The sequence below is a fragment of the Lissotriton helveticus genome, chromosome 4_1 (genome assembly GCF_964261635.1).
Source record: "Lissotriton helveticus chromosome 4_1, aLisHel1.1, whole genome shotgun sequence".
NCBI lineage: Eukaryota > Metazoa > Chordata > Amphibia > Caudata > Salamandridae > Lissotriton > Lissotriton helveticus.
Window position 1 is genome coordinate 673,950,810 of NC_136063.1, and position 25,193 is coordinate 673,976,002.

A 25,193-nucleotide genomic window follows, 5' to 3' on the forward strand; every position below is an offset into this window, starting at 1 on the left:
TTGGCGCCCTGGCATGGTATCCCGTCGGTGCTGGGCGAAGACTACAACTGCACATTAGATTTGGCCTTAGACCGATCCCACCCCCCGCCACCTAGCTCACAGGCACAGAATGCTGCGAACACTTTTCAGGCCTGGTCCACGCAATGGGACTTACAAGATGCGTGGCGCAGCCGCATCCCTCACACCAGAGTCTACTCATACTATTCAGGGGCACACGCCATACACGTACGCCTCGACAGGTACATGGTCACCAGCGAGATCCTACCATATGTCACGGACACCTGCTATATGGGCCGCACATACTCTGACCACAACCCACACCTCATGGATCTGGCATGGGAGCAACCGCGACCCCCGGTACCTACCTGGCGGCTACAGCCTGACATACTACTGGAAGGCCCATGTAGAAGCTCCATATGCACACAAACAGCGCAATATTTCGAAGACAACACTGGCACGGCATCGACTCCACAGATTGAATGGGACGCATTCAAAGTAGTCCTCAGGGGGCAATGTCTGGGCACACAGGTCCATTCCCGACGACAGTTAGAGACAGATCTTAGGCGCCTAGAGTCAGACCTGATGCAGGCGGAACGGGAAGCGGCTGAGGGCGCAAACGCCAAACTACTGGAGGCGTGGGCGAACCATGACAAACTGATTGATAGACTGAAACACGTTAATTATACAGCCCACTCGGCCCGCACACATCACACCGGGGATAAGCCTGGCAAACTGTTAGCTTGGCTGATACAACACGAGGAGCGAACGTCACCTGTGACGGCGATCCATCCAACTGACGGCCCAGTGGTATACACCCAGGCGAAAATCCACAAAGCCTTTGTGGCACACTACTGTGCGCTGTATAGGTCGCGTCTGCAGAATCCACAACCAAACATTGCTGCTTACCTGGATGAGGTCACCTTGCCTGCCCTAACTGACGACCTTGGGTCACCAATAGCAGCAGATGAGCTGCGTGAAGCCATCTTCGCCCTCTCGAATGGCAAGGCCCCTGGCCCGGATGGGCTACCGGCCGAATACTACAAAGCCTGCTCCGATATCCTGATCCCGGAGCTCCTCAGGGTATACTCAGTGGCGCTAGAAGACTCGTCCTTGCCCCAGTCGATGAACGAGGCGACATTAGTGTCTCTTCTCAAACCAGGTAGGGATGACACACTCCTCGGATCGTATAGACCTCTGGCACTCTTGAACACGGACTACAAGATCCTGGCGTCAACCCTAGCCCGACGACTGGCAACCCTGGTGCCCACCCTGGTACACAGTGACCAGAACGGCTTCGTGCCCACTAGATGCACCTTCCAGAATATAAGGAGACTGTTTCGGGTGCAGGAATATGCAGTGCAAGGGTGGCCGAGATCGGGCTGCTTAATTTTAGACCTCGAAAAAGCGTTCGATTCGGTCGAATGGCCCTATTTGCTGGCAGTGTTGCGTAAGTTCGACCTAGGAGACGAATACATCGAGTTGGTCGGATTGCTGTACAGGAACCCTGAGGTACGAGTCCGCACGGGTAAGCTGCTGTCCAACGCCATTAAGGTCCGACGGGGCACCAGGCAGGGCTGTCCGCTGTCCCCACTGCTCTTCTCGTTGGTGATAGAACCCATCGCCGAGATATTGCGCAGCAAAGGCGCACGCTGGGGCATCCCACTAGCGGACGGCACACACGTTGTCTCGCTATACGCAGATGACCTGCTCCTGTATATCCGAGACCTTACCTGCTTACGGCCGGAGTTATCGGACATCTTCCGATCCTTCGAGAACATGTCGGGCCTGAAGGTAAACTGGGCCAAATCGGGGGCGTACTCGTTCGCACCCGATGCTCCAGAACCCGAACTCAGAATCAATGGCGAGAGGCTACCATGGCACCACACCACATTCAAATATCTAGGAATTTATATATACAGGACGGCCCCGGATATCCTGGATGGCAACCTGATGCGCGCCATCACATCCATAAGGTCCCAGGTCGCCTTTTGGAAGACTCTCCCACTCAATGTGCCAAGCAGAGTGACATTAACGAAAATGATTGTTCTACCCAGACTCCTATATTACTATGCCAACATTCCAGTATACGTCCCGGTCCGCACCTTCAAGGAACTGGAAACCATGGTCAGAGATCTGATCTGGAACACTGGAAGGCCCAGAGTGGCACTGAAAAAATTATATACGCCCGTCGGTGAAGGTGGCCTTGCAGTACCAAACCTAGAGCTCTATTACCTGGCAGCACAACTACAATGGGTGGCGGCCTGGCTCTCTAGCAAGAATCTGGAGGACACGGCCACAGCTGCGGGCACGCTGTCCCTCCTGCAGATACACTCACTATTCCACCCACTGGCACAAACGAGGAAACAGTCACAACTACATGTAGCAGTGGCCACAAAATGCTACGCCAGGAGCCTGCGACTCACAAAAACTGTTAAGCCATACGCCCCAGCGCTCCCGCTCCTAGGCACCCCCAAGACCACAGCCATAGTCACGGCAGCCGCACTGGAACACTGGACACACTCGGGAGTAGACACCATGGCGGACTTATACGCCGATGGAGCCCTGATACCTTTTGCTCACTAGCTGGCGACACGGGAATACCGGCGGGACAGTTCTTACAACACGCTTCCATTATCATGGCATACACACAACGATGGGGAAACATCTCTGAGGAACCTCCCACACACCAGCTAATACAATGCCTGCACGTAATGGGAAATGGTTCGCACGTGGTACACTGGCTGACTCAAGCGCTATTGTCAGATACACAATGTACTTTACAACCTTTGCGTGACAAGTGGGCGGTTGACAGGGGGAGGGACTGGACGGACAAGGAATGGGCAATGGTGCTAGTGGGTCCCAAAAACATCCCCCGCAACGCACGCTTTAAACTGATTCAGTTTTACATATTACATAGAGCATACCTCTCACCAGATAGAATCAACCAGTACTTCCCAGGTGCCGCGGCAGGTTGCCCGAGATGTACGCTGGAGGGGGCGGACCTGCTACATATGCTGTGGCAGTGCCCACGGATTCAAGCATACTGGCGGTCAGTGTTGCCGTTACTCGAGCGGGGCACGGCCATGCCGATACCGCACACATGGGAGGCGTGCCTGTTGGGTCTCTACAAGAGGACCAAACACAATAAAGTCCCTTCCCGCTTTTGGGACCTTGGCCTCCTTATGGCCAAGAGACTAATCACCAAACACTGGAAACGAGCAGACCCGCCCCTAACGGAACACTGGCGCGCCTCCCTAGACAACTGGGCGAGAGCAGAAAGCATAACCCTTCATAATGAGGAGACAGCAGGACTGCGACAATTCCCAATCGCGGCTCTATGGGACGAAACGCTCAGCTCCTTCCATAGAGAATGCCAGACACCGGGAGATCCCCCGAACGACACCTCCCCCAGACGAGACCAGGTTGCACTGAACGGAATAGACGCTATGGGCCACAGCCCCGACGTCCCCGATGGGGATGGACACGAGCTACCAGATTGTGCCATTATTGCACCTACTGATAACAACTCCACCTGATCGACAAGGCGACACCCTCCACACCTCGCCCACATCATGCACCCCCCCGCTGGCGATCCACCACCCCCCCAGGACTAGACAAGCAACCATAGGCAAAATACGACGACACCCACGAGACCCTGCCACATCGACACGTTCCCACCACGACACATGCTTCATACCTCCAAGTTTGATAACCACACCCCCCTTTTTACAGAGACAACACGGCTGGAATGAATGTGATGTGATCCTGCTATAATGCATAAAGTGATGTAACACTGTATTATGTGATCCGCCCCGCGACAATTGCACACATCCTCGAGATGTGAGATCATGTATAATGTACAAATCACATTTTCTTCCCTCCTGTGAACTCAATAAAAGATATTTATAAAAAAAAAAAAAAAATTAACAGACCGTTCACAGGGGAGGCACTATTTGGAAAGGAAGTAGATGAATCTCTCCAGCAAATTAAAATAGACAGGCGAAAAGGCAAGAGTCATTGGAGTCCTGTAACAAAGAGGTACCTTTAATTGAGGAGGGTTTAACGGAAGAAAACCCACAGGAAGAGGAGCCTTTGTTCAAGGGCAACAAATGTCTCAACAACAGGGCCAAGGGAATGGTCAACAAACAAACCAACCAACAAGCAAGATACCAAAACTGCCATCAACAGCCAAAATAGTACTTTTGAGGAATAGGCAGAGGCAGAGACCAACCCCTAGAGGAAGAGGAAATGGCTCAAATTGACTCCTGCACGGAAAGTGCAAGGCAGAATATCACAATACCTACAGCATTGGCGAAAAATCACCACAGACAATTGGATATTAAATTTGGTAAAATACGGGTATTGCATAGAACTGACAAAGGCCACCAGTAAACCCCCCATGGATAAAGAAGTTCCTCAAATCAGAAATCATACAGTTAAATTCAGAAATCAAAAACAAGCAATAGAAATTTTACCAAGGCAAGACCTTTTCAAAGGAAACAACTCACCATATTTCCTAGTTCCCAAACAAGACCTCTCGTTAATGCTAATCCTGGTTCATAAACAAATTCATTTTGACGCCACATTTCAAAATGGCTACACTCCAAGAAATAATACTGCAAATTCAAAGGGGACAACAATAAGATCTCAAGGACGCCTATTTACACATCCTTATGAACAAGAATCACCAGAAATATCTCCGGTTCCTACAAAGGAACATACTACCAGTTCAAAGTGCTCCCTTTTGGAATAAAATCAGCACCACGTGTCTTCACCAAGCCAACAATCTAAATGTACATGTTTATTTATTTATTGACTAAGTATGTTTTCTAAATGATTTTTACTATAAAAAATCAAATTATGTTTTTGTATGATTATATATACATATATATAAATATATCTCTGGTCTTATATAGATTCAAAGTGCTGGGATTTTATTATTGTCATTGTAAAGCCTGAAGAAGGTGGTTGGACCTGCTGTTACCACCGAAACGCGTCGCTTCTTGGTAGTTTTTAAGAAAGAATTCTATTTTGTGATTATGGAATCAGAATGTACTGTTTAACAAAATTCCATCCTAAATCAAAATTTGAGGATGATATCCTAACGCTGATTTTCATAATTAATGTGCACTTTGTTTTTAATCCAAAAAAACATATTTTTTGGAATAAGTTACTGTACAATAACCTTGAATGCATTGTTGTGGTATTGTTTTTGAATGCTAGAGCGGATTGCTCTATTTAATCAATTTTTATACTTGTGTTTTTATGAATTCTGAAAGTTTAATGAATACACATTTATATATTTGATTGATTGGCTAGTGTGATAGGCTGCCGAGGTTTGAGTGAAAAGTAAGAATTGGGTCTGCGATTATTGTTTCCCAAAGGGATTAATTTTTTCAGACATTGTGTCAAGTTGGTGTCCTGTCCCTTTGGCAGAGTAGGACCCCTCTCTTTTGTTTTAAGTTCACCAAGTGTCTAGCCACATGGGCATGATGGCGTCATGCATCCCTCTTATTCCTCATGCACGCCTACATATGTGCCACTTCCAGGAATGGCTATCCTACAACTGGTCAGAGGCCGCAGGTAGTTGGAAGGATCTAGTAGTTGTTACGCACAGACTGCAAGCAGAGATACAGTGGCGTACATCCAACTACATAACACAAGGCAGACCTTTAAAAAATCCAACTCCTTCTGTGACAATCACAACCAATACATCCCTCAACAAATGAGGAGCGCATTTCCTACAACTGAAGATACGAGGCTAGTGGAACGACTTTGACTCCATAAAACACAAAAATTACCTGGAAATGAAAACAGTATTCCTAGCATTGAAAGCGTTCCAGAAACACATTCACAAGAGGACTGTCGTGATTCAAACAGACCACCACCACCACAATGTTTTACCTAAAAAAACAGGGAGGTTTGAAATCATTCCCGCTAAGCAAACTAGCACACCAGATCTGGCAATCTGTAATTTCTCAAAGGATCAATGAAATGAAAAATAAATGTAAATTAGATTATTACGCGCGCTACTACCCGGGAGTGTCTTGCAGCAATCTGCAAACAGTACAACTACCGGGAATATACAACACAACAGCAGATCTACTGAGCAGGCAGAACAGCTGCTCAAACTATTGGGAATTGAAACACAAGACAATACATCTTCAAATGCTGGGTTACCCCAGAGATAGACCAGTTTGCTACAATAAAGAACAAGAAATGCCAGTTCTTTGCCTCAAGGTTTCTTTACCACCTGTCAAGAGGGAATGCCCCATCACAAGATTGTTCAGGGACATTTGCATACGCTTTCCCATCAATACCACTAATCCAAAGGGTTCTGGAAAAAGCAAGACAACCTGGGGCAAACCTGATTCTCATTGCCCCACAATGGTCCAGACAAATATGGTACTCAAATCTGCTAGAACTATCCAAAGGATGAATAATCCTACTCAGAGCAGACAAAGACCTACTAACAATGCAACAGGGCCAAATCTTCCACCTGGAGCCAGCAGCACTACGCCTAGCGGCCTGGCATCTGAATACGTAGAGTTTGGTCAACTAAACCCGCCTCAACGAACAATGGAAATTTTAAAGGAAGCAAGAAACAAACTACAGGACAATGCTATGCCGCAAAATGGAAGCGGTACGCCACTTGCTGCACAGCAAACAACTGAATGGACTCAATCAGTTCACAAAAAACAGTGATCATATACCTAACTCACCTCCTAGACAATCACATTAACTACTCAAGCAGAAAGGTACACCTCGCAGCCATCGTAGCCTACACCAAGGGAAAGTCATGCAAGAGCTTTTTCTGAAGACCTGTAATAAAAAAGGTTCCTAGAGGGGACCAAATGAATTGCTCCCCCAAGAACAGCTCCAACCCTCATGTAGAGTTTAAATACAGTCCTCATGCAACTTATGACAGAACCATTTGAGCCCATGTATAAGGCAGACCTCAAACACATCACTTTAAAAACAGCATTTCTAATTGCCATTACGTTCTTACGAAGAGTACGTGAGCTACAAGCGTTAACCATACATGTAAATCCATAAAGACAAGTTTATCCTGATAACTAACCCACAATTCTTGCCAAACATTGTATCCAAGTATCACTTGGATCAAAGTATTCTCCTTCCAGTCTTCTTCAAAAACCCGCAAAGAAGAAGGGAAAGAAGTTTCCATACCGTGGATTTAATGAGGGCTCTACTGTACTATCTACAGAGAACAGAGCAAACTCACAAAAGCAAACAGCTGTTTGTTGCCTACTCACATACTAAAATGGGACGCCTGTCACACAGGCAGCAACTTCACGATGGATAGTCCAAACCATCCCACTATGTTATACAACCGCAGGGGAAAGACTAATTGTGCAACCAAGAGCTCATTCAACTAGAAAGAAAGGAGCAACTCTTTCATTTATGGCCAATGTGTCCATAGACACTATAGGTGTAGTAGCAACATTGGCATCCCCACACACTTTCATCTAAAGTTACTGTGTGGATATACCAATGAATGAGGAAGCACAAATAGGACAAAAGGTACTTGAACACCTGTTCGCAAAGTCTTTCTCTAACCACAGTCTCTCCAAGAAAGGAGAAACTGCTACGTAATCTGATGCACGGCATGTGAATCCAGAACATTTTATTTTTATTTATTTAAGGTTTTTATAGAGCGCGCAGTAACCCAAGAGCATCCCGGCACTAGAACCTGGTAGTCAAGAGGGAGCAGCAGCGGGAAGGACGGGAGGATCAGGGAAATAGAAGAGTTTTCAGTGCTTTCCTGAAGTGGAGGAGATTTGGTTCGGTTCTCAGTTTCCGGGGAAGACTGTTCCAGTGTTTCGCGGTGTTTACTGAGAAGCGGCGACCTCCAGATCGGGCTCTTTTTACTTTGTGGACGGTGATGAGATTCTCGTGGTCTGACCGGAGTGACCTGGTGGATTTGTAGGGAGTGGTGAAGTTTTTGAGAATGGGTGGACCTTTGTTGTGAAGGAGTTTATGTGCCAGGCAGAGGGCCTTGAAGACCACCCTTTCTCTGACTGGAAGCCAGTGAAGCTGCTTCAAGGCTGGCTTAGCTGATGATCTGGTTGGGGTGTTAGTGAGAATTCGGGTAGCCACGTTCTGGATTCTCTGTAGGGTGTTAAATGTGGCTTCCGGGGCTCCCAAGTAGATTGCGTTGCTGTAATCCAGTCTCGACAGAATAAGACCCTGGATCAGCAGTTTTCGGGAAGTGTAGGGAAGTAGGGGAAGCACCTTCCTGCATGCCCTGAGAAGTCCAAAGCATATTCCGGCCGTTTTTTTTGCCTGGGATCTAAAGGTCAGATCTTTCTCAAGCCATACACCCAAGCTTTTAACCTCGTCTTTGGGAGCAGGGGGATCACCCAGGCAGGTGGGCCACATGTTGGGCGGCAGGGAGGGCCCTTTTTGTCCAAGCAGCAGGATTTCGGTCTTGGACCCATTCAGTTTTAGTGCTGAGGAGTTCATCCAGCCATGGATTTCGGTTAGACAGCCATGGAGATTGGATGGTTCATGGTGGGGATGTGAGAGGGTCACCACCAGCTGGGTGTCATCGGCATAGTTGATAATCGTCACTCCGAACGGAGTGACCAACTCCTCCAACGGGGACATGTAAACGTTAAATAACGTTGGGCTCAGAGATGACCCCTGCGGTACTCCACAGCGTAGGGGAACCGCAGGGGAGTGGCTGTCGTTCTCCCAAACTTGGAAGGAACGGTTGCTGAGGAAAGACGTCAGCCACTTCAGAGCCGTGCCATGTATTCCGACGTCTCTCAGACGCTGGATTAATACCTGGTGATTGACAGTGTCGAAGGCCGCACTAAGGTCCAGGAGGATTACTGCCACTGATCCTCCTGTATCCAGAATGCTTCTGGCCTTCTCCACTGCCGCCAGGAGGGCAGTGTCGGTGCCCTGGCCTGGGCGAAAGCCTGTCTGAGAGTTCCTAAGCAGGTTGTTAGTTTCTAGGAATAGTGATAGCTTTTTGTTTACTAGTTTCTCCGTAATTTTGCTATTCCCTGGGAGGAGAGAAATTGGCCTATAGTTGGCTAAGTCCTGAGGGTCCAATGAGGGTTTTTTCAGAAGACCTTGGACTACCGCTGCTTTCCAGCTGGGAGGGACTTCACCCTGTAATAGGGAGGCATTGATGAGGGCCGTGAGTGGAGGGATCACGGTGGGGGCCACTTTTTTTAGGAAGCGCAGTGGAACCGGGTCGCTGGGGGAGCCACTTTTGATTGTGGCAAACGTCGCGGCTACCTCCTCTATGGTTACTGGACCAAAGGTATCGAGGGAGGGTGCCCAGGTGTTGAGAGGTGGGCTGTGACTGGGGGGGGGGGCTGAAACTGTCGCCGCCTGTACAGCCGGTGACGGGAGGAGGTAGGGAAGCGAGAATTTTTTGGATTTTTTCATCAAAAAATGTTGCGAGTTTGATACATTTATTTTCCGCGGCTGTAGGGTCCAGGGGTTTCGTAGGGGGATCTGGGGCGTGGAGAAGTTCTTTTAGAATGGTAAAAGTTTCCTGAGCGAAGCAGGATGCATTTTTTATTCTTTCCTCGTAAAATGAGCTCTTGGTTTCCTGGAGCGCGCGCTTGTAAGTTCTTAAGGAAGACCGAAACGTGTCTTTCTTCTCTGCTGACTTATCTTTCCTCCATGCGCGTTCAGTCCTCTTGCATTCCTTCCGTAGGATGTTAAGATCAGGGGTGTACCAAGGGGAGGGGTTGACTCTCTTGGTTTGGTGAAGGGCGCTGGATCGGGGAAGGAGGCAGTCCAGTGAATGGGTGAGCCATGCATTAAATTCAGTATCCGCAGTTGTGGGGTTGTGACTGAGGGAAGGGGTAGATTCCCTGAGTTTGGCTGCCCATTCTTCTGGGACAAGTTTGTGCCAACGCCTGATGAGGGTTCTGATTCTAGGCTGTTGGGGTGGAGGGGTGTCAAGGTGCCATTCAAAGGGGATCAGGAAATGGTCTGTCCAAGGAAGAGGGAGGTGCCCGCGGGTTTTAAGGTCATGAATGTTTGTGAATATCGGGTCTAGTAACTGGCCTTTGTCGTGGGTGGGCTGTGAATTTATTAAGCAGAGGCCAATAGAAGAAAGGTCCAGCCGAAGTTCAGCTGCGGGGGTGTCGATTGGGTCCAAGAAATGAAGATTGAAGTCTCCTAGTAAGAGGAAGTTAGAAGAAGTCGTGGCTTTAAGAGTGACATGCTCAATGAGTCTGCTGGGGAACTCGGCAAGTGGGCCCGGAGGGCGGTATACAAGTAGGCCAGACAGACACGTTTCTGGCAGAATTTGTACGTAGAAATGGCAGCTTTCGCAGTCTTTAATATTTCCGTCAGTGATTCTGCAGGTGAGGTGATCTTTGAATATTATAGCTAGACCACCTCCTCTGCCGCTCGGTCTGTTCAGTGAGCAGATTTGGTAGCCGGGGGGTAGGGCATTAACAATATCAGAGCCATTGTTAGGGGTAAGCCACGTTTCTGTGAGAAACAGAATGTCAGTGGCGTGCTCTAAAATGAGGAGGTTTAATTCGTGGGCATGTTTGACCAATGACCTGCAATTAAGAAGGCCTAGATTTAGTCCCTGTCGTTCTGTTTTCGCGCCAAGCGTGTTGCAGAGGCTACAGCAGGTAAAAGGGTTGTCTCCAGTATAGATGTAATTGCAGATAGGGTTTTTAGGTGGAATCAGAGCCAGAAGACTGTCTCGAGTATAGGAAAGGTCACGCCTCGGAGAAATTGGCCTGGTGACTGGGCCTAGGGCCGTCCGGGCCCAGACGGGCACAGACGGGCTTGCCTTAGGTGCGCCTTCGGCGCGCAGACGGCGCGCCCGCTACGCCCGTCCGCTGCGCGGAAGGAAAAGACACATAGTTTTATAGAGGGAGAGGGAGCAGGGGGCGAGGTCTCCAGAGGGGCGTAAGGGGCGTGGCCTATCTGCACGCCGGCAATGGCGCCGTGAATTGTTAGGAAGTCCGCTGACCGCGCGGAGACAGCTGTGCGGTGTGCTCAGGACCGAGTCCTGTGAAGTCTGGGCAGGTAGGTGCTTTTAAAATCAGCAGATTATCCAAGTGACACACAAATTTTAAAATAGTTACAACTAGCTCCCGGCATTTCGCCTCAGGAGGTTACAAGGTTCTGGCAGGCAGCGCTAGCGATCAGCGTTATGTACCTGCTCGAAAAGGGGCGTGGCTTCTAAAGGGGGCGTGGCCTATCTGCACGCCGGCAATGGCGCCGTGAATTGTTAGGAAGTCCGCTGACAGCGCGGAGACAGCTGTGCGGTGTGCTCAGGACCGAGTCCTGTGAAGTCTGGGCAGGTAGGTGCTTTTAAAATCAGCAGATTATCCAAGTGACACACAAATTTTAAAATAGTTACAACTAGCTCCCGGCTTTTCGCCTCAGGAGGTTACAAGGTTCTGGCAGGCAGCGCTAGCGATCAGCGTTATGTACCTGCTCGAAAAGGGGCGTGGCTTCCAAAGGGGGCGTGGCCTATCTGCACGCCGGCAATGGCGCCGTGAATTGTTAGGAAGTCCGCTGACAGCGCGGAGACAGCTGTGCGGTGTGCTCAGGACCGAGTCCTGTGAAGTCTGGGCAGGTAGGTGCTTTTAAAATCAGCAGATTATCCAAGTGACACACAAATTTTAAAATAGTTACAACTAGCTCCCGGCTTTTCGCCTCAGGAGGTTACAAGGTTCTGGCAGGCAGCGCTAGCGATCAGCGTTATGTACCTGCTCGAAAAGGGGCGTGGCTTCCAAAGGGGGCGTGGCCTATCTGCACGCCGGCAATGGCGCCGTGAATTGTTAAGAAGTCCGCTGACAGCGCGGAGACAGCTGTGCGGTGTGCTCAGGACCGAGTCCTGTGAAGTCTGGGCAGGTAGGTGCTTTTAAAATCAGCAGATTATCAAGTGACACACAAATTTTAAAATAGTTACAACTAGCTCCCAGCTTTTCGCCTCAGGAGGTTACAAGGTTCACATTGCAAAAGGAAATGGTTACTTACCAGTAGGAGTAGTTTTGCAGCTTGAAGAGTTTTCTGGATTCACATGCGATCCACCCAGACCCCCCTACAAGGAATACAAACAGGTATATCTAACAATTCTCTAGAGTACCATCAAAAGGACTATAAGACTAAAACACAGAAAAAAGGATCCGAAGATGGCTACCAGGCATAACAACCTCCAGGGCGCCTTCTGACGTCACACAAGGGACGTATCTGGCACCAAATGATGGTCAACGATGCTCAGAAGAAAGAAAAAAAGACTTTTCTGGACCCAACCACTAGATGGCGAATAATGCACAGCATGTGGATCCAGAAAACTCTTCTGCTGCAAAACTGCTCCTACTGGCAAGTAACCATTTTGTTATTTTATGGCTGTGTTCAAATGAGGTAATTGCTTCTCAATCAGCATCCTTTGACCAAAATGGGTTTTAGCTATTCCATTTGGACATGCAGGGCTATATGTATAGCTTGGCTGATTGGTTACTCAATTTCAGATATGTCGGATATTGTGCATTATATCCTATGGCACTTGTAATAAGGTGGATGGCATATCTGTCACATTTGTGACGGAGTACCCCATCGACTAAGCTCTAACTCAAGCGTAGTCTGCAAACATAGTTGCAAAAGATTTTAAGTAGATTACCTTCCCGCCCATGCCCACTCCCTTGCTCTTCAAAAAATCTTGTTGAAATGTCATGGAGCCTCTCCTGCACCCCTCCTCCTTTCCCCTTAACCTCTTTCATCCCTATGTTATAGTAATCAACAATCTCTTTGGTGCACCAGTCAGTTGGCACACGTTTCTCTATTTTGACCTCAGGTCAGCCTTCTCTCGCTTGCCCCAGGTGCATCCTTTTCATCAGTCTTTGTTTTCTCTGAAGATTATTCAGCTTGGAAGGTGCTTTGTTTTCCGCTTTCTATTTAAACATTAATGAAATGGTATTTGTAGAGCTATTGCATGTCTTGATCTTCTATTATGCAGTTTCATAGGCCACTTTCTTCCTGTTATTCAGCGTTGAGATGATTCATGAGTATTTGATTCTAACCAGTTACGTCTAATTGTGTCATCATAAATAACGCCTTAAGCCTTAATCATAAATATCTTCAATGTATTAACGAAAATTGGCCTTACAAATTGCTGTAGCAGTTTTGTACATACCTGATAGGCACTGTTTATAGGTAGCATAGGCACAGGTAACCTATGTCAGTTGTTTGCTGTTTGATATTAAATAACATGTCTTGAAAAAATTGTTTTTTTCTTTCAAAAAGGGTACCCTTACTTTGTGATTTTGAACCTCTACACCAGCATGTTCTCGCACTACATAACTTGGTAAAAGCTGCACAAAGTTTGGATGAGATGTCACAGACCATCACAGACCTCCTGAGTGAACAAAAGGTATGTTCATTTTAATGCATATCAAAGAGAAGCTACTGAATGGCAGTGTAAGGCTTAAAGGTAAAGCAGTGGTGTACGTTTTTAATGTAGTTCCAGCTATCCTTGCCAATGCTGAGTTTTACAAAGGAAATCAAAGTATTGGGTTATGTAAACAGTCCTTGGAGAAAATTTCAGTGCTTTTTTCTTTTGATTCTGTTAAACCTGGTATGTTTTGGCGTGTTTTCCCTGTCTTTTTGCTTTCTGACCTCCCGGTTTGACTCTGTTTTTGCTGGTTTAGGGTCTCTGCTCACTTTCTCACTGCTGTTCAGTGTTAAATTGCAAGGGCTCCTGTTGTAAATTGTTAATATGGATTGGTGTTTCCATGATTGGCATATTTGATTTACTGGTAAGCCCCTAGTAAAGTGCACTGAGTGTGCCAGAGTCTGTAAATCAAAGGCCATTAGTGGGCCTGTGTCACTGATTGTGCCACCCACATGAGTAGTCCTGAAAAGGTATCTGTCTTGCCACTGCAGGGTCTGCGAGCAGTTTGTAACTGCTATGTCGACCTGGCATGTGCAACCACTTGCCATGCCCTAATCTTCCCCTTTCTTACATATGTCACCCCTAAGGTAGGCCCAAGGTATCCCTGTGGGCAGGGTGCTGTGCATGTTAAAGGTAGGACATGTACTGATGTGTGTGGCATGTCCTGGTAATGAATTACAGTGCATTTCGGTTTTCACTATGGAAAGGCTCTCTGTCCCATGGGGTAGAATGGGAGTTTTACTTATAACATCTTATAAGCATAGCTTCCCATTGGGACAAGATAGGGAAATTAAGTTTAGTATACCTGGACTCAGAATGTAAAAAGGCATCTTTTAGAGAAGATTATTTTTATGTTCTGGGTTTGAAAATATCACTTTTAGGAAGTGGGTATTTTCTTGCTTTGCAATCCTGTGTGCCTCTGCTGGGTTTGTGGATTGGCTGTCTGGCTTTGGAGTGACAGTGGTTGGGGATGTACATTCTCTTCAAACAGCCCCTGGGGGGTCGAGATGTGTCCTGCTTTACCTGGATCAGTCAAAGCTGGGCTGAATAGACCTGGGCTGCATTTATAGTTGTGGGAGGAGATTTTCTTGCACCTGAATGGGCCTGGTCTGCCTTGAACAATGCTGTTTCCACCTCCTGCCAGGAAGCTGAGCCAGAGAGGAGAGGACTGGTTTGGACTAAGCACAGACACTGTCTGCGTGAGAGAACAAAGTAATTTTGAGTATAAGTATTGGGGCCCTGACCACAGAACTTTAGCCACTTGCTGAAATCAATAAACCTGTCAAGAAGAAGAGCTGGAAGAGCTGCCAGGGGGAGTACTGCCCCTTTGCTTTGTTGTTGCTTGGTTTGGTTGGCCTACAGTTGCTGCTTCTGCCATGGGCAGTGAAAAGACTTGAATAAACTTTCTTTACTCGTGCTGAGTATCTCCGAGGGCTTGAAGTAGACTTTGCCTCATGTTCTGAAGTCTCAGGGACTGGAAATTCTTCACCAACCTCTGGGTACCGCTTCTGCAACCGCTGTGTCAGTTGCCACAGAGAAGGGAAAAGGGACACTCTGTTGCTGGGTCCATGTCCTGAAGGCACCGCAGAAGGCACCGCCACATCTCGCACCGCAACCCTAGTCTCACCGACGACTGCCACCGAGCCACTACTTGAACCGTGACCAGTGAGCACCGCACTACACACCGCCTCGCTTTACTCTGCCACCCTGGTCTCACCGACACCGTTGCTGCCGGCTGACTTCGACACCCGTGACCCCATCGTGGCTGGGGGCACCGCTCGTAAGTTTCATGAAGCACTGCCCGAGCGCATGGCCTAGCAAGATTGGTATCGGTATTAAACGTCTTTATTGCGTTCTTTAAAACAGACGGGTAGAGCAGATCATTGTTGTATAGTATTTCATCCCTCACAGCAGTCTGGGCCGACCGATGCCAGCTCCCGCTGACTGGCTTTGTTGCTTGTACCACAACCAGTCAGAACCGCATCGACCACCGCCTCGCACTGTAAGCCTTGGTCTTACCAAATCCGTCTGGATTATCGTCACCAAGCCGCTGCCTGCACCCCATCGTGAGGGCACCGCACCCTGCACCACTTAGATTTTGCAGCATAACCACGACGGTTGCCCCGTCTGGCTCGCACCAACATGCCAGCCACAATGCGAAAGGTACGGTTCACGAGTCTAACGCTTTAGCTAGCCCGTACTGACGTAGTCGGTTGGAACTGTTAGACTCTGTTGTTTTCAGCATCGCAGTAGCCCCGGACAGAGCAACCGACTCGGAAGAACTGTGTTTTTGACATATTACTGCAATTTTAAGTATATCTTGCCAAGCATATTTGTAAGCACTGCATGTTGATTTCTTATCATTTTAGTCTTGTTTTGGATATATAAAAATATTGGATATTTTTCTAAACTGGTGTGGTGTCCTTTTGTAGTGTTTTCACTGTATTACTGTTGGTTATGTGCAAATGCTTTACACACTGACTCTCAGATAAGCCTGACGTGCCAAGCTACCAAGGGAGTGAGCAGGGGTTATTTTATGAGTGTAACTCCCTTACCCTGACTAGCAAGAAGGGTCCCGACTTGGACAAAGGTGCAAACCATTGCCGACTAGTGACCCCCATTTCTAACAGATTTTCATCAGTTTGTTGGACTCCAGATGTAATACTACATCATTTAGAAAAAGAAAACAGTTTAAGACGTAGTTAAGAAATGTTTCAATATCCTATATAAAATGTCCATGTTTGTTTTCATTTAGGTGATTGTTTTTTTTGAGGAGTTTAACCCGTTGACCGTGGCGCAAATACCGCTGCGGTGCGGACATTTTAATCAGTGGGCATGGTTTGGACGACCCCCGGCCGTCCCCCGCACATAACTTCAGTCACGTGGGACGGGCGGGGGCGGTCCCGCAGTATCCTTCAAGCACTAGCATCCCTTAATAAACTGTGTCACTTTAGTAACTCAAAACCTCAGAGTGAAAGACCCAAACTTCAACCAATCCACTTTCAGCAGCCTGAATACCACTCCTGGACGCAAGAGACAACAATGCCTCCAAATATTTTCCACGTCTTGTGAGAGGCAATCCCATCAGAGCCCTGCTCTGTCTCCTGCATATTTATTTTCTGAGTTTTACTGGCTCTTCATCTTTACTGGCACTTCCACTTTGGGGGCTGCTGTCTTTAGATTTGGCTTCACTGGAAAGCCAGTGCTGAATATCCACCTTCTTCTCCGGTGAGTCCCATCATTCTACTTCATTTAAAAAGCCTTAAAAGTATCAGCTGTCTCAAGGTAGGATGCCTGAAGCAGAGACTTCGACTGGAAATCTTCTCTCTGTCTGGGAAACACTAATTTAAGGACCTAATTTCGGACAAGAAGCTGGACAGGTCAGTCAAACGTTTTTGAGGTGTGTAAAGTTTCAGCTTTCTACATCGTCCATTACTCTGCTATCGACTACCTCTCTGCCATATGTGCTTGTATCTTCATTGATGATTTTTCTGCTGTCAGCAGCTTCTTCATCAATGGTCACCCTTCCGATGAAAAAATTGATGACCACGCCAACAGTGTCCATGTATTTTTTAAGTGTCCTCACTGTTGATGACATTCATTCAGTCAAACCCTCCGTCAATGACATCCATTCTCTTTACAACAACTTCATCGTCGACCAGGTCTCAGTTATCCAAGAAACTGTTGATGACACCTCCGTTACTAAAATAAAAAGAGGTTTATTTGACTTACATCTGTGAAGTGGTAACCATCAACATTGCTTTGTTCAGATGCCTCTCCAAGCAGTGTATCACCCCTCTCCACTTCTAACATTTCTGAGTCTAAGAATGGCACTCAAGATAAGAAACCTTTTGTTTTTGCCACAATCCCAATATATCCCTGGGTAAAATGTCAGTTCCTGATGAAAGAGTAAGACAGTGGTGTTAATGGGTTTGTAGAAACAGATAACCATGGTGATACAACCGATGACAAGACCTGTCTTTTATATCTGAATGATGAGCAAAACATCTAATAGTTGCTACCATGCTTGTTATGACTGTCATTAAGAGTACTTTTGTAGAGAACTTTGATATTAAGGGTACCCAACGTTACAGGCTCCAGAGGACCTTCACTCTGATTTCCATTGCAACAGGTTTCCTCGGAATCAGCTGCAGCAATGTTCATAACGTCCTGCCAAACCAGAATCACTTTAACCATGACAGTACTGCTGTCAAAATATTGATTGGCACACAAGATCACTCTTGCAGGCCCAACCCTCTGTGCAAGCATGTACTAATAAATCCTTCCAACTGTGTGAAAAATAATATTGTAAATAAAGAAATCTAGTCTTTCTTTAATGTTAATGGCAATAAAAGCCTGCTTATCGTCTTGGCTACCAGAGTCCCGATCTTGGTGTTGTGTAAATTATATACCACAATGCATCAGTCATATTCGAAACATGAAGTTATCTGAATCACTTGTTGTAGAACAGAAAATTATTAAAATTGGTTCCTATGAAAAACACAATTTTGAAATTGACATTTTAGTGGGTAGAGTTAGTCAATGTACATTGAATGAAAGTATGTGTATATATATATATATATATATATATATATATATATATATATATATATATATATATATATATATATATTAGAGGGTAGAGTTAGTAAATGTACATTGAATGAAAGTATGTGTATATATATATATATATATATATATATATCTATCTCATACTCTTCCAAGGGGAAAGAAACCGGTAGCACTCACGGGCTGGTTCAAAATTGAACAGGCAGTGAGTGTGACCCGTTTCTTTCCCCTTGGAAGAGTATGTTGGATATAATACACTGAGCTTGGCCATTGGGTTCCTCACCTCCTGAGAGCACTGGAAAAGTCAGCAGAAACGAGCCGACCTGTGGAGGAAATATAAATATCAGCATCTTGTCATTCTTGTTTAGCACATATGGTTCCCAAGAGTTCTACCTGAGAATATACTTGGATTCCAAGTGTCTCAGATCAAACACTCTATCATCACCTATTAGAAATATATCTTGCTACACAATACTTCATTTTATGTGCATCTGTTATATGAAATTATTGTTTAAAATACCTCTCTATGAAATTAGGTTATTGATGGTGGGGAGGATGGGGGTTGAAAACCCTACTCAGGCACCAACCACAGTCCTTATCAGGGTGATCCATAAAAGTCTTTAAATTAACCTGTGCTTAACGTTCTAGTATCTTGACACAAAAGCAGGTCTAACTTTGAGGCACTGTCATATTTATGCAACACACATATGCAGCGTACAAACAATAATAAAGTGAAAACATGTGAAATAATCCAAACCAATTTAGAAAAATAGAGACTATTGTTATTAATAAAAATGATTCCAAAACAAATTAAGTCTAATCAGTAGAGCCACAGTTGTTAATTGTTTAAGTTTTCAGTTCAAAACAATGCCCTAAACATCAAAGCGCCAACCACAGATATCTGGACGCTGCATACAGAGTCAAAAGTTACGGTCGACAATGATGGAGCTTGGTTCGGATGCACAAAGTGGATAGGTCCCAGCCTCCGCTTACCTTCAGACTTTTTTTTAATTGATTATTTATTTTATTGATGTTTGAAAAAAGGAAAAAACATACAAAAGTGAGAATCCACATTGCACTAGTACATTATACATTACACAAGTATATGGCCATCCATAGCGAGCAGCACATTTACCAAAGAGCAATGAACAATATCAAACCTATATAGTTCCCACCAGCAGGCGTTGTACATTCCAGGTGGGTAAAAGGTGTCCCTCCGGGTTATGGTGCACAACCACAATAGTTCCGGTGCAGTCTGTACTAAGAAGTAAGGGAAGGACACACTTCTTTCGCATACAACTTAACTTCATGTGTGGGAGGTCGGGCGTTAATGCCACCAGCAGACGTGTACTGATAAGTGCTGTATAATTCCCAGAAGTTTTTGGGCCTATTACGCGGTGGAAGAAGCTCACTAAAGATCTCGGTCTATGTGGAGCAGTATGTCATGTCGTTCTTCCATTGTGCGAGTGTAGGAAGAGGGCCACAAAACAAGTTAATAGCAACCCTACGCTTGGCCATGAGTTTTCCCATGTCTATGAGTCTATGAACACTCCTTGGAATTGACTTGGAGTAACCCAGCAGTGCTAACGCTGGGTCTGGATCAAGGGGGATCTTTATAATCTGGCCTAATTCCTTAAAAATCAAGATCCAGAAGGCGGCGACACCTGGACACATCCAAGCTAGATGAAGAAAATCTGCGGGTTCTGCATTACATCTATCACAACGTGCATTATCCCATAGACCATACCTATGCAGCCGCTCCGGCGTATAGTATACCCTATTAAGTGAGATCCGCTTTGTACTGGAGCAGCAATAGGTCCACATACTATCCTCTATTTTGATATTAAGGTCCCTTTGTCATTCCAAGCTCGTCTTGGTGTATTGATTTGCTCTGTATGACATGGATGAATTATAAATCATCGCTACCATGCGCTTCGGGGATTTGGCTTGTTTAGTGAGTGTCAAGGCAGTTAGTTCAGGAGGTTCCAGGTAATCATCCCCTAATAACCCTTTCAAGGCAAGTCTCGTTCTATGAAATTGGAATCTCGTCAATGTGGTAAGTTCCGGTTTATCTATATCAAAGTCCTCCCACTGTCAAACAACTCCCCCACCTCACGTATACCTAATGCTTGGAGAGCCCGTGTAACCCCTTTCTCCTTACAGGGGGGTAACCACAAACTTCATTCTAATAAAGATGATGGGGAATATAGTATTGCCCCCGCCTGTAATTGCAATAGATAGTGCCAGGCATGTGTTGTGGCATTTACAGAATCTAATATGCAAATCCTGTGACCTGCGGCTTGAAACAGCATAGCAGGGAGTGGAAACGGGGCGGCCACCTCCGACTCAATGCGAAGATGTGGTATATCCGAGTGGCCATGCATCCAAAAGTATGCATGTGAGCACTGTGCTACTCTATAATACCAATTAAAATCCGGTGCACCAAGCCTGCCCATAGAATAGGGAAGTACAAAAATCTGCCATTTCATGCGTGGTTGCTTACCCGCCCACGCCAGTCAGACCATCAATGAGGTAAGTCAGTCAAAAAAGGCTTGTGGTAGTACCATGGTAATATTAATAAATAAAAACAGAAGTTGCGGCAGCACCATCATTTTCATGATGGATATTCTGCCTAGAAGAGATAGCTGTAGCTTAATCCACTTCTCAACATCATCCAGCTTGCTGAAGGCCACTCCGTAGTTTTCTTTAAATACCGTGTCAGTGTGTACTTTAATTCCCAGATATCTGACCGCATCTGTGGTCCACTGCAGAGGGTAGTCAAGCTGAAAACGAAGGGTACCTGGCGTGAGAGGGAAGATGATAGATTTTGGCCAACTTACATGTAAACCTGAAAGCCCACAAAACAGCACTACTTCTCGTAGCACAGCCGATAAATTATCTTCCAGGTGTCTGATGTAGAGGAGGGTGTAATCAGCATATGTGGATACTATAGTTTTGTAATGTGGGAAGCTGATACCACGATTTTGATGATATTCCTTCAGCGCACAAGCCAAAGGTTCTGCCACTAGAGCATAAAGCAATGGGGACAATGGCCAGCCCTGCCTCGTCCCACGTGTTGCCTCGTCCCACGTGTTATACAAATGGAGTCTGTCACTATATTGCCTATTTTTATGTGTGCAGCTGGTTTGCTGTAAAGTTTACCCACTAATTGTAAAAAGACTGGGCTCACTCTCATTCTGGTCAAGACATGCCGCATAAACGGCCGTTCCACCGAATCAAATGCCTTCTCTATATCTAAGGAGGCTGCCACAGCGGGCGTGTCCGGCTTCATATGTTGCAGGGCACCAAATACTGTGCGCAGATTGTAAGTTAAATTTCTGCCAGGTACAAACCCCGCTTGTTCAGGGGCAACCAAGAGATGGGAACCAGGAGGACCAGCCTATTAGCGAGGACCTTTGCAAAGATCTTTGTATTCACATTTAGCAGTGACAAAGGGCGATATTAAGTGCGGTACTCCGAGGATTTTCCGGGTGTTGAGAAGTGCCACTATCACTGCCTCGGACATGGACGGTGGCATATGCCCTGTAATGCACATGTCATCAAAGAGCATGGCCAGCAGCAGGAGCAATATGTCTAAGAATGCCCTGTAAAATGTGACCGTGAGGCCATCTGATCCCGTATCGCTGTCCGTCCTCATGCTAGATAAAGCTAGGAGGATTTCATCCTTTTCAATGGGGCTCATAAGAAATTCCCTGTGTGTGTTGGTGAGTCATGGGAGTCGTATGTATGACAAATAATCGACAATCTCCTCATCAGTAGCAGTGCTCCTAGAAGCAAAGAGCTCGGAATAATATTGACAAAATCTATCGGCTACATCTGAGACTTCAATTAAAAGCACACCCTCAGTGGATCGAACCCAGACAGTATCCAGCGTTTCTCTGCATTTCCTAATTAGTTGAGTCAAAACCGCCCCAGCGCGCTTGCTCTTGCCATATGCCCTGATGGTGGCATACTTACCAAGATGCCTAATCTCATCATCTGCAACTGTGTTGTATTCAGCTAGCAACTCCGCAATCTCCCCCTTATCTAAGCTATCTATGTCCGCCTGCAACAGTCGCTCAAGGATCTTAATTTTCCACTCTAAGTCAGTGAGACGCTAGCAAATGGAGCGGAGAACCCCCAAGTGCTTTGAGATAGTGATCCCCTTAATGTAAACTTTGAATGCCTTCCAGACCACTTGGTAATCCTCCATAGAGCCCACATTCTTTCCAAAGAAGGTCTCAATGGCCACAGCGAGTTCCTCCTTAAAAACTGTGTCTAATAGGGAGTAGGGAGGGAACAGCCACGTGAATACGGGTATACGTCTGCTAGGTGCCTCCAGCACTAGTAGAATCAGAGAGTGTTCAGAAAGCGTCCATGGTAGAACCTGACATGTTTGGACTCTGGCACAAAGTGACCTAGCTGCGAACCAATAGTCAATACGAGTATGCAAGTTGTCCAACCTAGTATGGATCATGAGCAACTGCTACCACTTCTGTGCTTGACTTTCAGTAGTATCTGGGAACGAGCAGTCAAAGGCTCCCTCGAAGGGTGGGCGAGGGGGTAGTGGGGTGTGAAGGTAGTTTAGAAACAGATTAGTGAAAACAGCTTATAACTCAAAGTGCACTCTGCAATCTCAAAATCAGTTTCCGGTCCAATCCTTGTTTTTGTATGAAAAAGAAGTATTTTATTTCTAACTATACGCATTCAAAGAGATAACAAAATTTGCAAGCAACGGTAACACAATCCCCTTGAGGTTGGGTCGCTTGTCTTTCTCTGGCAAATCCCTGTCCCACCCTCTTCCTTACAATGAGGGTGGGGTTATTCCCCAATCACTGGTGGCCGCATCCAGTAAACGCTCACTAGTATTTGTTACTCAAGAGTCCCACTTTGATTCTTAGGAAATAGTCAAAAGTGTCTGTGGTGCTGCAGCATTTTCAGCAGCGAGTCCCACATGGCCGAACAGGCCTAATTCAAGATTTACCCATTCCTCCCTTGTAGACTGATGTCAACCACACAAGACTACTGGAACATGACTGCTTGTCTGTGATGGTTTTGAGTCTGTGTATTCCTGTACCTAAATGACTGTCGAAGCCAGAGTACCAGTAGACAATGACTCTTCTCCAACTGAGCTTTACCCTCAGTGTCCAGATGTTTCACCTCACTCCTAATCCAAGACGATGATTCAGATGTGTCTTACTGCAGCTGGAATCCCGGTCCTGCAGGTCTCTTACCCTCACGTTTGTGTGAATCTTGTAGGTGCCTCGCAGGAGGTGGCCAATGAAAGCCTTTTATTGGTACCTAAGAGGCAGTGGCCTCAACACCAAGGAAGTGTCTTAGCTAAGGTGCGGACCTTACAGATGTTACATTAGGATCTGGACTGGCCGATAGTCCCCTCTAACCTCCCACTGGGCTCAGGCTACCATGGTCATGGGTGCTTCATCACTGGGTTGGAGTGCTCATCTGAGCCACATGGTAGCGCAGAGCATTATGTCTGGGTTGGAGTGGCACCTGCACATAAATGCACTTGAGGTGCCAATGGTTTGTCTTAGAACACAATTAGTGTCTATTATATCAAGAAACCGGGAGATATGGGGTCGTAGACACTGTGTTAGGAGGCAGTTCACCTGTAGACATGGGCGCAGAAATGAAAAGTCTTTACAGAAGCCACTTAACTTACAGGCTCCAACAGTGTTAAAGTAGATGCTCCCAGTCAGCTCTCTTTGGAGGACCACATGTATGAGCTTCACCCTGAGGTAACAGAGACAAACTTCTCCTGATTGGGGTTTCCATTTGGTTCTCAGTTTTATGCTTTACACATCAATCAGGATGGTTCCTTGGTGGATTCACGATATACATTTGATCCGATCCTGCTTTTGTCCATATTTTTGTAGAAAGAATGAGAGAATTTCATACACCTGATTATAATTCCTCTAGCCTGGGAGAAGGGGATCTGATTTGCCAGTCTGTTGGCACTTGGACATTCAGCTTCCTCTTCCCTCTCGCTGAGAGCAAACTGCTTTTGCAGCAGGATTCTCGTGGTCCTCCACTCAGTCAGCATGTATGCAAGAAGATCGAGTAGTGCCAGCAAGAATACTTTTGCCTTCTTGATGCGGTTGTAGATGCCACCAAATCCATCTATACAGGCCACTAATGCAGATTTGTTCAATGGATTGAGTTTACATCTCACCTATCCAACTGCTTAAGGTTTTCATGCTCCTTCCTCAACAGGGTCTAGTGGTGGCTACAATTTAGGCTGCATGGCAACTCTGTCACCATATGTGCTTTTCCTACCAACCTTCCCAGTTTAAATCATCTCTAGTAACATGTTTTGTGAGAGGTTTGTTTTCATTGGTCTGTCCCACTCTCGTTATTGTACAGTGAGAATTGAACTCTGTTTTGACTTTTTGTGGCATCCTCATTCAAGTCAATGAACGCTTGCCTGGTTGGTTTTCTTATTATCAAAAGAGTTCTATTGATGGATATTACTTTTGTCCTCAGGTTTGGAGGATTTCAAGCTCTTTCCACCCATTCGCCCTTCACAGTTTTCAGCCCGATAAGTCGGTCCTTTACACCTGCCCATCCTTCTTATTCAAATTAGTTTCTGAAGTTTGTATGGACCAGACTGTTAAACTTTACCTTTGTCTTCCCTTCATTCAAGGCACAAGAACGTCTCCATAGGCTGGCCCTCTTATGGGCGGTGTCATACAACATTGACCCAACATAAGACAGTTAATGACTAGCTGTTAGTGAGCTTTGTTGGAACTGAAAGGACAAGGCAGTGACCAAATGAAACATTTTGTGGTGTGTCATACTTTATATCAAGATCTACTGTGCCTTGACCAGTCCCATGGATGGTTCCACAACTCTTTCTACAGACGTACAGGTGTCAACACCTGCAATGCAACTATGTGACCATTCTTGGTTACTTTTTCAAAACACTACTGCTTTACCTCTCAGGCATGCAGTGACTAGTATGTTGCCGATTATGTTGTAAGATTTTCCCTGGATAACCATCACTACTTGCTCCCACCTCCTTCTTCATAAGGTGAGGAATCTGTGGGAAGATTTATCCATGAGAGAAAAAAGTAACCTACCTTGGGTAAAGATTTTGTGGTATATACATAAACTTCTCGTAGATTCCCATCAACCCCCCCTTCACACTGATAAGCTAGTGACTTTTTTATTTCGATCCCAAAGTATGAAAACATGT

At 46.1% G+C, this 25,193-nt stretch overlaps 1 protein-coding gene across 6 annotated transcripts in view; it reads left to right on the forward strand.

The window, feature by feature from the left end:
- Positions 1-25,193, forward strand: part of RB1CC1 (RB1 inducible coiled-coil 1) — a 647,143-nt gene that overhangs the window by 346,870 nt on the left and 275,080 nt on the right. For all 6 annotated transcript variants that reach the window (XM_078687307.1, XM_078687311.1, XM_078687309.1 and 3 more), the window contains one exon: positions 13,264-13,390. In XM_078687307.1, coding sequence (XP_078543433.1) covers positions 13,264-13,390 — 127 coding nt within the window. The remainder of the gene's footprint in view (positions 1-13,263; positions 13,391-25,193) is intronic.